Source organism: Desmodus rotundus, chromosome 5 (genome assembly GCF_022682495.2).
Source record: "Desmodus rotundus isolate HL8 chromosome 5, HLdesRot8A.1, whole genome shotgun sequence".
Classification (NCBI taxonomy): Eukaryota; Metazoa; Chordata; class Mammalia; order Chiroptera; family Phyllostomidae; genus Desmodus; species Desmodus rotundus.
Genome location: NC_071391.1, coordinates 70,319,063 through 70,331,958, shown reverse-complemented (window position 1 = coordinate 70,331,958; position 12,896 = coordinate 70,319,063). Strand labels below are relative to the sequence as shown.

The window sequence follows — 12,896 nt, the reverse complement described above, 5'->3', positions numbered from 1 at the left end:
CTTAAACGTATTTATAGAGTGTCTTTATTAGAACTTAAACTCTGTGGGGGATGACTGTGCTTTTCTCACATCAGTTCCTGTGCCCACTGGGTTCCCTACCATTCCCTTCTCTTCTGATAGTAACTTCCTGGAAGTAGTGCAAACCCCACAAGTTAAGGGATTAGGTGCCACATGACTGCTTCCACTTCAGCTGTCAGCTCTACATCCCAGATGTCCCCAAGGTACCTACGCTTCTGCACAACCATCTGCAGATTAAGGAGTTACATAACTCTTCCTTCACATTTAGTCACTTGCCAGAATGACTCTCAGAACTCAGGAAGTCAGCATACTTACGATCACAGCTTTTTAATGAAAGACACGACTCACACACAGGTAAATAGCAGACACCTAGGGCAAGATGTAAAGGGGCTTTCATGACCAATCCGGATGCTCTTGGAACCTCATTGTGCAAGACTTGTTATGGAGGCTTCATTATGTAGGCATCACTGGTTAATCCACTGGCCACTGGTGACTGAACTCAGTCTCCAGTTCATCTTCCCTCTTCTGAGGTCTGGGTGTGGGGCCAAAATTTCTGGCTTATATCACCTGTGTGGTTTTTCCAGCCACCACCCCTCATCCTAAAGTTATCTAAGGGGGCCTGCTATTAGCGTAACAAAGACACTGCTATCACTTAAGAAATTTCCAAGATTTTAAATCTGTCAGGAACCAGGGACAGAAACCAAATATATTTTTGATTTTTCCATAGGACATACAGATAATAAATATCAGGTAGGGATAAGTATTTTGTTTAACAGAGTAAGGAGACTGAGTGACAGAAACACACTAATTTAGGCAGGGTGGTCAGAGAAAGCCTCACAGCCTTTTGCACAGATTACTCAACGGCATGAGGAAGGGGGCTTTCCAGGCATCGTGAATTCAGCAAGTGAAAACGGAGCGTACTATGCATTCTAAAAATTAAAAGTTAGCTAGTATGGCTGGGAAATGGTGGTAGTAGTGTGGAGAGAGAGAGTTAGGGAATGAGGTCAGGGATAGCTTGGGTTAAATTATGTGGGGCCTTATAAGCCATGATGAGAATTTTGGATTTTTTCTATGACGGAAAGTCATTGGAGGGTTTTGATTAGGGGTATAACTTGAATTAACTTACTTTTTAAAAAGAATCATAAGGACTAGTATTTGGAGAACAGACTAAGGGGATGTAGACAAGAGTTCTTTGGAGGCTAAAATGTTAGTCCAGTTACAATGGTGTCAACCAGGGTAATAGTAGTGGAATTGGTGAGAAGTTGGAGAATTTCTTGATATATTCTGACAGAAACCCAACAGAATTTACTGAGAGACTGGATGTAGAATGTATGAAAAATGCCTCCATTCGAGGGCTTTGGCCTGAGCAGCTGGGTAAATGGTGGTGCCAGTTACTGTGGTATGCTAGAAGAAGAGCAGGTTTGGGGAGTTGACAGAACTAGGGAGGCCTAGGAGGAATGGAAAATCTCCAGGTGGGAAACTGTACGGTGGGAAACTGCCTGCTGAACCTACCCAGGACAGACAGATGCTTGGCTGAGATTGGAGTCTGGGGTCGGCCTATCCAGCGTAACAGGATGCAGCTTTAACCTGACAAGATGTATCAGGAACAATGGTCAGCAGAAACAGCACCCAGCAACCAGCTCTAGCCAGTCAGACTCTGACACCCCAAACATCTTTTACCCTGTGCATCTTTTCCCTTTGCTGATTTTGCTTTGTATCCTTTTGCTGTAATAAATCACAGCCATGAATATAACTATCTGTTGGTGAGTTACCCTTTGCAGGTTTTTGTGCTTAAAAACCCTGCCCTAAGAACAACTGAGCGAGTCTTAACCTCCCTTGGTTGGTTCCCCAATCCCCCTTGGTTGACTCCACTTTCTCCACCTTCCCCTGTGAATCCCAACCTCCCTTGGTTGGCTCCACTTCCCCTCTTATTCCCCACTAATAAACCCTGCTCCTTGGCTCACTGTGTCAGTCTGGTTTCTTGAGCGACTCCAACCTAACAGGAGTAGATTCAGGAATTTGGTTATAGACAAGTTGGAGTGCCCATATTGACATCCTAGTGGAATGAGGGGGAAGTTTGATTTGAATATAGAGTTCAAGTGGGAGAGCTCTGTAAACCCATTTCCAACTTGAAAGTTTTTAGGAAAGGCTTTTCAAAGCCCTGAGAGAGGGTGAGATCATCAAAGGAATCCATGTAGGTGAAAATCAGAAGAGATGGAGGAAGTACTAAGCATTGGGGAACTGCAGAATTAGAGGAAAAAGAAAGAAGGAGATTCTGAGGAAGGGGCCTGCATTAGGAGGAAAACCAAAAGACTGTGGTTCCATTCACTAAAGAAAGTGAAGTGATCTGTAACATTGGTGAGCTTAAGACCTGTTTCTTTGAATTGACAAAGACTCAAGTCTGATTGTGGAAGAGTTAAGGGGGGGGCGTGATAAGAGGTGGCAGCAATTACTGTTACTTTGAGGGACTTTTATTAAAGCTGAGGGATGAAACAGGAACTAGAGGGGAGTGTTTAAGTTCAGAAACTTCTTCCCCCTTTTCTTCCCTTTTTTCTTTTCCTTTATTTTCTTTTTCTTTTTCCTTTCTTTTCTTTGTTGTTCTCTTTTCTTTTCTTGTTCTTAATAGCAATGTGAACAATCTGGTAGGGAGGGAGAACTAGATGGCACCCAGAGGGAGAGGAGTTACAGAGGAACCAAGACTTGAATAGGTAATGGAGGCAGGTTCATGGCACAAGGCTCAGTCCTTGTTTCACGGGAGGAAAGGCAGAGTGAGAACAATCTATCTATGGTGTACATGGATTGGTGAGTTGTCTTACGAACTAGTTAATTGTTCATTTAACCACATAGAATGTGATTCCCCTGATTCTGAGGGGGTAAGGTTGGGGGGCGGATAATAGGGAGAGGTAAGGCAAGTCAGCTTTTTTTGAACCTCCTTTTCCTTTTTTTTTTTTTTTTTTAAACAGGGTATACTACACAGTATAAAACAGAGATTGTTTTTATGGTACTTCACAACTCTTAAAAAAATACTACTCTAGTCCCTGAAGTTTATAACTTTTTCTCCATTGTTTTCTCACTTGGAAAGACCTGACTATTAAAAATGCTTAATATATTTTTATTAGTCTTAGGTATTTACCTAATCTCTACCATCATAACCATTTTTAAGTGTACAGTTTAGTAGTGTTAAGTGTATTCACATTATTGTGAAACAAATCTTCAGAACTTTTTCATCTTTTAAAATTGAAACTCTATATCCATTAAACAACTACCATTTGCAAGTTCCCTCAGTCCCTGGTAACCAAGATTCTACTTTTCTGTTTCTATGAATTTAACTACCTTAGAGACCTTGTTTAATTGGAATTATAAAATATTTGTCTTTTTGTGACCGATTGACTTCACTAATCATAATGTACTTAAGGTTTATCCATTATGTTGCATGTGATGGGATTTTCCTCCTTTAAAGTCTAATAATATTTCTGTATATGTATATCACATTTTATCCTTTACCTTTTTTTTTATCCTCACCTGAGGTCATGCTTACTGATTTTAGAGAGAGGGAGAGAAACATCAATGTCAGAGAAACATGGATCAGTTGCCTCTCATATGTGCCCCAACCAGAGACCAAACCTGCAACCTAGGCATGTACCCTGACTGGGAATCAATCCTTTCGGTTTACGGGACAATGTTCCAGCCAGCTGAGCCACACTGACCGTGGCATATCCTTTACTATTTTAATAGACGTGTTTTGTGTGCATATAAGAAAGAGTTATTAGCTTTATATCTCGTTTTCATTTTATTTCAAAATAGTTACTGTAAATAGTTTTTGCAAAGCCATTTTATTTTCTGTCTTCCTTTCGCTTTCGGTTGATTTACGTATTTTTCTTATGTATTTGTGTGTTCTTTGCTTCAGACCTCCGGCAAGAATGTGGATGTTGACCTAACACATTCTTAATAACAATGATTTTCATTTATTAAACTTTGACATTCAAAATGAGTTGGCTGGCTTAGAAAACAATACATTTAGAATTGCTTTTCAGAAAAAAACTTACCTCATTATAACTTGCATTTTTATATAAAAAGACCGCAAAATTTGTCTGCTGACCCAACCAAACAGTATTTTGATAACATACATGTAACAAAATTTTTTGGGCAAATCTTGAACTATTTTATAGGAGCTAGCAGGCAGTGAATTTAATGAGGTTGGCTTCTGTTAATATTTCTGCAATGTTATGTAATTCTAACAAAAATTGTTTTGAAAATTGTAAGAAAATTTGTGGGTAACTTAGGTTCATAAATATATTAATAAGGAATGTTTCCTAACCATTGTGACATAAGATTCCTGTAGATTGTATGAGGACCTAAAATATTCTGTGAAAAATCATATTTAAAATTGCTATGTGATAACGCATGGTACTTTTCAAGAGCTTTGCAGTATTTTGTGTGTGTGTATATGTGTACATAAATATATATTTATACATGTATTTTTTTCCTTAAATGCACAGTTTGACAGGGTTTTTTTGTTTGTTTGTTTTTTAGATTTTATTTATTTTTAGAGAGAGGGGGAGGGAAGGAGACAGAAATGAAGAGAAACATGAATGTGTGAGAGATACATCTATCAGTTGCCTCTGGCACCCAGCGTGCAACCCAGGCACGTGCCCTGACCAGGAATCGAACCAGTACCTTAGTTTGCAGTCTGGCACTCAATCCACTGAGTCCTGGCAGTTATTTTAAGAATTGAAAACTCACCCTGATTTCTAGCCACCGTAAAATCTGATGTGAGTTTGACAAAAAACTTGGAAAAATGTTAACTATCAGTCCTTGGTGCATGTCAACAACACATTTTTCACTGTAGACCTGGCATTAATTTACCACTTTTGAAAGTTACTCCCACCCCTTCCATGCTCTTTGTCCCCTTTGCCCCTAATGTGTGTGTTGCATTTGCTTTCTTAAGTCCACTGAAAAGTTGCATGGTTTTTAACACAAAAATAGTCTTCGATTTTTTGTAAGATTTAGATACAATGTGGTTATTTTGATGGCCTTTGTTTATACAAGGAGGTTATTTACTTGTATTGTAAATATTTATACTCTTTTGTACTTTTCTGGAAACATTCCTCTGGTGCTTTATCAATAGTCATAGTTCTTCAAAGGTAGGAGTTGGAAACCTAGATTGCTATGGCTCCTTGAATAAGAAAAATGAATGTCTGAGAATTTTGAGCAGCTAGCAGTCATATCATCCCCCTTAGCTGTCAGTTTCTCCGTTACTTTCCCCCCTCTAGGTCTCTCAACCAACAGAAACTTACCTATAGCAAACAAAACTTCACAGTTAGTGTCACTTGCACTGAAAATATTATGTGGAACATAATCCCAAATGAAGCAATCCCATTCATGACTGAAGGTATATGTGTGGAAGTAAACTTTTACTTTTAGGTGTTTAACAGGCTTTAATGTTTTCTTTGTTTCTCCTTTTCCCCCCTGACTAAATGTAAACTTTTTAGGCAAGAACTGTGTCTTATTTTCTTTATGTAAATTAAAGAGTTTTGGACATTTAATAAATATTCATGAAGTATTGGAGAGATTAATTTGGTCAACTTATAGCAATTTCTAGTACCGTAAAAATTTAAATATGACAGTGAATTTTATTTTAAAAATACTTACTGCCCTTTTTGAATGTATGTTTTTCAGTAAGTATTTTTAAAATAAATTTATTGTGTCATATTTAAGTTTTTTGTGCAACATTTATATTCAAGTTGTGTGAACATCATCTCCTTTTTATGGTACGTGGCATATAGCTGTACTTACACAAATGTGAAACACATTAAGAGTTTTAGTATTTTAAAGTAATGATTGAATTCCGTCTTATGTGATCAGTGCACTCTTTGTTTTTGTCTCTATCAGTGGAATATACGAACAATCCAGTTCTCAGTCATGAGCATTCGTACAAACGTGTGTGTGTGTGTGTGTGTGTGTATGCATGCTATTTGTGTTTAAAATTTTGAAAAGTAATTCCTGTATTTTTATTTTTCAGAACATCTTAGCTGAACCATCAAGGGCTAATGGAAATATGGTTCGCCATTCCTCATCTCCATATGTAGTATATCCACCTGATAAACCTTTCCTTAACAGTGACCTACGACGCTCCCCAAATAAGCCGACACTAGCCTATCCAGAAAGCAACAGCAGAGGTAACAGAGTCTAGCAAAATAGATGTTTTTGTGTGTTTGTGTTACTCACTGCTTAAAAATTCTTAATTGTGTCTTCCATTTATTTTAAATTTAAAGGAGAAGAATATATTTCCCCTTTCCTGTTTTTATGCTCCTCAAAATATAATACCTTTTTAAATTTGTTTCTTGACTGGTTGTTAAACATCATAATTCCTATTTTATTCCCTAGTACTTTGTCTTCCTCTGAACTTTTTAAAAAGTTTCGTTACATAGATATAAAGATCAGAACTAGATGAACTGTTGTAACACAGGCATTGATGGATAGCAGTGTCTTTGTTACGCTAATAGCAGGCCCCCTTAGATAACTTTAGGATGAGGGGTGGTAGCTGGAAAAACCACACAGGTGATATAAGCCAGAAATTTTGGCCCCACACCCAGACCTCAAAAGAGGGAAGATGAACTGGAGACTGAGTTCAGTCACCAGTGGCCAGTGGATTAACCAGTGATGCCTACATAATGAAGCCTCCATAACAAGTCTTGCACAATGAGGTTCCAAGAGCATCCGGATTGGTCATGAAAGCCCCTTTACATCTTGCCCTAGGTGTCTGCTATTTACCTGTGTGTGAGTCGTGTCTTTCATTAAAAAGCTGTGATCGTAAGTATGCTGACTTCCTGAGTTCTGAGAGTCATTCTGGCAAGTGACTAAATGTGAAGGAAGAGTTATGTAACTCCTTAATCTGCAGATGGTTGTGCAGAAGCGTAGGTACCTTGGGGACATCTGGGATGTAGAGCTGACAGCTGAAGTGGAAGCAGTCATGTGGCACCTAATCCCTTAACTTGTGGGGTTTGCACTACTTCCAGGAAGTTACTATCAGAAGAGAAGGGAATGGTAGGGAACCCAGTGGGCACAGGAACTGATGTGAGAAAAGCACAGTCATCCCCCACAGAGTTTAAGTTCTAATAAAGACACTCTATAAATACGTTTAAGAAATCTGTTGAATGCAAAACAGAAAAAAGAAAAAACATACTGTTTTTAAATTGAATTATCCTGTTCAGTAAAGTTACTATAACCCACTGAAAGACAATAAAAGCTTTTGGTTTCCTTTATATCAAAAAACACACAGCACAGCTGTCATAGGAAGGAGAGTTAACAGCAGACTTGAAACTGCTTTCCTTGGACATGTCTGCTTACAAGGTTGGTTCTTGGCTACTACCTGGAAACTTGAACTTTGGGAAGGTTCCAACCACTGTTACCATGAGTGTTAGGGGTCCCCAAGACCAGGCCCAGGTTTGATAACTTGCTAGAAGGACTCACCAGCAGATAGTTATACTCATGGCTGTGATTTATTATAGCAAAAGGATACAAAGGGAAAAGATGCGCAGGGTAAAGTCCACAGAAAATCAGGTGCAAGCTCTCAAAATTCCTCTGCAGGGTGTGTGTTAATTCCTCTAGCAACTAATAATGAGAACTTATGTGAAATGCAGTCTACCAAGAAGGCCCATCACACTTAGTGGCCAAGGTTTTATTGGGGGCTGGTCACATTTCTGACTTTCAGAAAGAAGGCAGGTGTTCACAAGATGGAGGCGTAGGTAGACACACTTTGTCGCCTCACAAGACCAAAAGAACAACAACAAATTTAAAAACAAAAAATAACCAGAACTGCCAGAAAATTGAACTGTATGGAAGTCTGACAACCAAGGAGTTAAAGAAGCAGCATTCATCCAGACCAGTAGGAGGGGTGGAGACGGGTAGCCAGGGTGGAGAGGACTCAAGGCAAGGATGTAGCTGGCAGAGTGGGCAGTCCCACATTTGTGTTCAGATAAACCGGGAGGAACAACTGGGGAGCCAGACAGGCTGTACAACCCAGGGTTCCATCCAGCAGAGGGAAATAAAACCTCAAATCCTCTGAATGAAAAAACCTGTGGGGGTTACAGTGGTGGGAGAACACCCAGTCTCACAGGCAAGTTCATTGGAGAGACCCACAGGGTCCTCTAATGTACACAAACCCACTCACACAGGAATCAGGTCCAGAAGGGCCCAATTTGCTTGTGGGTAGAGGGAGAAGTGACTGAGAGCCCACTGAGAGCTGAGCAAATGCCATTATTCCCTATGGACCCCTCCTCCATATACAGCTCCACAACTCAGACTTGGGTTGTCCCACCCTGGCAAATACCTAAGGCTCCACCCCTTACTATGTAACAGACTTCCCAAGAACAACAAAAAAAAAAAAGCCCAAATGAAAGAAGAGATCAAAGCTCCAGAAAAAATCCAACTAAGTGATGAAGAGATAGCTAAGCTATCAGATGCAGAGTTCAAAACACTGGTAATCAGGATGCTCACCGATATGGTTGAGTATAGTCACAAAATAGAGGAGTAAGTGAAGGCTATGAAAAGTGAAATAAAGGAAAATGTAGAGAGAACCAACAGTGATGGTAATGAAACCGGGACTCAAATCAACAGTTTGGAGCAGAAGGAAGAAATAAACATTCAACCAGTACAGAATGAAGAATCAAAAATTCAAAAAAGTGAGGAGAGGCCTAGGAACCTCCACAACTTTAAATGTTCCAACATAACGAATCATAGGAGTCCAGAAGGAGAAGAGGAAGACGAAGAAAGTGAAAACATAATGGAGAACTTCCCCAGTCTGGCAAAGGAAATTGACTTCTAGGAAGTCCAAGAAGCTCAGGGAGTCCCAAAGAAGTTGGACCCAAAGAGGAACACACCAAGACACATCATAATTTCATTACCCAAGATTAAAGAGAGTATCTTCAAAGCAGCAAGAAAAAAGGAGAGAGTTACCTACAAAGGAGTTCCCATAAGACTATCAGCTGATTTCTCAAAAGGAACCTTACAGGCAAGAAGGGGCTGGAAAGAAGTATTCGAAGTCATGAAAGGCAAGGACCTACATCCAAGGTTACTCTATTCAGTAAAGTTATCATTTAAAATGGAAGGGCAGATAAAGTGCTTTCCAGACAAGGTCAAATTCAAGGACTCCGTCATCACCAAGCCCTTATTATATGAAATGTTAAAGGGACTTATCTGAGAAAAAGAAGATCAAAAATATGAACAGTTAAAATGACAACAAACTCAGAACTATCAACCACCAAACCTAAAAAAAACCAAAACAGAATAAAAACAAACTAAGCAAGAAAACTAGAGGAGGAACAGATTCACAGAAACAGATACGGAGGGTTATTAGTGGGAAGTTGGAAGGGGGTAATGGGGGAAAAGGTACCATGGGTAAGAAGTATAAATGGTAGGTAGAGAATAGACAGGAGAGATTAAGAATAGTATAGGAAATAGAGAAGCTAAACAACTTAAATGTACAACCCATGGACTTGAACTAAGGGGGTGGGGGATGCAATTGGGAGGGGGGATGCAGGGTGGAGGGTAATAAAGGGGTAAAATGGACCAACTATGAATGGCATAATCAATGACCTGTATTTCAAAAAATGGCGGAGATACTGTAATTAATGTCTTGGCAAAGACATACTTCTGATGAAAGTATAAATTGGTGCAACCTATTTTGAAGGTGGGTGACTTTGTTTCAGAAGGCTTGAAAATATGAATATTTTTGACCTAGTAACTTAATTTTTCAATTTTTATTTATTGGTAATAAGGAAATAACCTTTTAACACAGCATAAGGGAATGCTCACTGTATCATAATGATAGAATACAAAACAAAACTTAATTTTAAGTTTTAAATAATTTTAAATAGTTCGATGTCAGTCTGTTTTATACATAGAATAAGAGATTAAAAGAAATAACCACAAATGACAGTCATTATCTCTTGTAGTAGAGTTATCGGTTATTTTCTTTGTTTTAGTTTCCTGTGCCTTGTATAGTGAATATATATTACTTTTTTAATTAGGAACTTTTGTTGGGCAGTTACTGTGTGCTTAGATTTTTTTCCCCTAAATAATGAAAAAATAGGCATTAAAAATCATCCTTTCTGTTTGAACATTTTAACCCTGTGATTGGATTCTGCATGTGATCCTTTTAATGAAACAAAAGTTATAATTAATATTCTTTGGGACAGTTATATGAACTTTGTGTGATTAGCTAAATATTTTTACCATTTTATAAAATTTTCGAAATCTTTTTACCATAATAATGTGTCTTTTACTTGAGTATTTAGCACATTTCAGAAACTAAAAAGATATCTTCAAGTGGATTTTTTTTTAAAGAGAATTATCATGTGATGATAATTAAAATTTTGTCATTCCTAAAGAGTGTACCTCCACTGTACCCACCCCTCAATTTTATTTTTTATTTAGATCAGGTTACTATTTATAAGGGAACTTTCTCTTTATATATTGTTACCTTATAGTATCTGTATTTGTATTTGGCAGCCATATTTTCTGCTCTGAAGAATCTTCAAGATAAGATTCGACGCTTAGAACTTGAAAGGATTCAGGCAGAAGAAAGTGTGAAAACCTTGTCTAGAGAAACAATTGAATATAAGAAAGTATTGGATGAACAGATACAAGAAAGGGAGAATTCAAAAAATGAGGAATCAAAGCACAATCAAGGTTTGTTTAATTAAGGAAATAAACACTCAGAATAAGTATTGTAAAATTACTCCAAAATTGCCCGATAGCATTTTCTAGTAGTCAGTCTTCAAGCTCCACAAAACTGCATTATGTAGTTTGGTGCATTTTGAGGAACAAGTGCTAATGTCATAAAATTACATTTACTGACTGAATTCAAGGCAAATTAGACCAGCATATAGGGAATGATTGAGGTCATCTGAAAAGGCTCCCAGGGCTCCTGGAAGGTGGTTAGCATATATACTGTAGGCTTAATTCCCTTTAACAGCTTGTTAAAACTGTTCTATGAGTGAGCTAATTTCTGCCTCTTTTTACATATTCTTTTTAGAACTGACATCTCAGTTGTTAGCTGCAGAAAATAAATGTAATCTTTTAGAAAAACAATTGGAATATATGCGTAATATGATAAAGCATGCAGAAAAGGAAAGGACATCTGTCTTGGAGAAACAGGTATAGTACCTCACAGATTTATTCTCAAGGACAGTTAATGGGAAAGATTAAATTGACTTAAAGACCTTTTTTCTCAGTGAGGACTAGTAGTGCTGTTATAATATTACTTTTTTTTAATTGCCATGACTTCAGGGGTTTTTTTTAAGGTTTTATTTTATTTATTTTTAGAGAGAGGGGAAGGGAGGGAGAAAGAGAGGGATAGAGAAAGAGAAACTTCAAGGTGTGTTTGCCTCTCACACGGTCCTCACTGGGGACCTGGCCCACAACCCAGGCATGTATGTGCCCTGACTGGAAATTGAACCAGCGTCCCTTTGGTTTGCAGCCTGTGCTCAATCCACTGAGCTACACCAGCCAGGGTATTTCTCCTTTTATCTTAAAATAACCACTGGCAATAGCACCAGCAGTTCATTTTGAAAGACTAGTGTAAACTTTGAGAAAAAATGTAGTAACAGTGCAAGACTGAAATTATTTGGAATCATTTATGGTGTCTGAAGATTTGATTGGCTTTCTTGTAATTGCCATGTTTGGTAAAGTTTTACTTAAATTGGAAAAACACTATATAGGGTGTTGCATGATCTTTGCAAGTTAACATTAACGTATTTTAGTTTACATTATAAAAAGTATAAAAAATCTTATGTCTCTCTACTTACTCAATTCTTTTAAAGGCTCAAGTAAGGCAGGAGATATCAGGGTTTTTAATACTTTGAAAACCTGATTTCATGTTTAAGTATAGTTAACATACAGTTTTGGGTGTACAAATAGTAATTTAACATTTATATACCTTATAAAGTGATCACCATGGTAAGTCTTATAACCATCTGTCACCATACAGCTGTTACAATATTGATTGTATTTCCTGTGTTGTACCAGTACACGCATGTGACATTCATTTTGTAACTGGAATTTTGTACTTCTTAAATTCCCTTCACCTTTTTTCATTCATTCCCCCCAACCCCTCCTTTCTGGCATCCATCAATTTGTTCTCTGTATCAATGCCTCTGTTTTTGTTTTATTCATTTGTTTTGTGTTTTATTTTTAGATTTCACATGTGAGTGAAGTCATGCAGTATTTATCTCTTACTTTACTTAGCGTACTACCCTTTAGGTCCATTTATGTGGTTACAAATGCCAATATTTTGTTCTTTTTATGGCTGAGTAATACTCCTTTTTTTCTGTATGTCTCCTTTATTCAATTCTTCTTTTGATGAACAGCTAGGTTATTTCCATATTTTGGCTATTGTAAATAATGCAGCAATGAACATAGAGGCCCATAAATCTTTTGAATTAGTGTTTTTATTTTAGGGCTCTTATTTCTCCACATCCTTACTACCATTTGTTATTTGTTGTCTTTTTGATGCTACCATTCTGACAGATGTGAGGTGATAATTCACAGTGGTTTTCATTTGTATTTCCCTAATAGTTACTGCTGTTGAGCATCTTTACAGATGTCTCTAGACAAAGTATGTCTTCTTTGTAGAAATGTCTATATTTAGGTCCTCTGCCCTTTTTAAAATAGGGCTATGGGTGGGTTTTTTTGTTTGTTTTTGTCTTGTTTTTCTTTTCTTATGCAGAGTTTTATGATTTCTTTAAATATTTTAGATAGTTACTCTTATTGGTTACATACTTTGAAAATATCTTCCGCCATTCAGTTCTATTGTTGTTATGGTGATTATTTCCTTTGCTATGCAAAGGATTTTTAGTTTGATGTAATCTCATTTG

The 12,896-nt window shown here is 37.6% G+C and overlaps 1 protein-coding gene across 1 annotated transcript in view; it reads left to right on the top strand.

The window, feature by feature from the left end:
* The window catches only part of CEP57 (centrosomal protein 57), a 47,456-nt gene that overhangs the window by 9,741 nt on the left and 24,819 nt on the right, over window positions 1-12,896 (top strand). Inside the window, exons 2-4 of the mRNA XM_024574598.4 lie at window positions 6,041-6,197; window positions 10,531-10,710; window positions 11,057-11,178. Coding sequence (XP_024430366.2) covers window positions 6,041-6,197; window positions 10,531-10,710; window positions 11,057-11,178 — 459 coding nt within the window. The remainder of the gene's footprint in view (window positions 1-6,040; window positions 6,198-10,530; window positions 10,711-11,056; window positions 11,179-12,896) is intronic.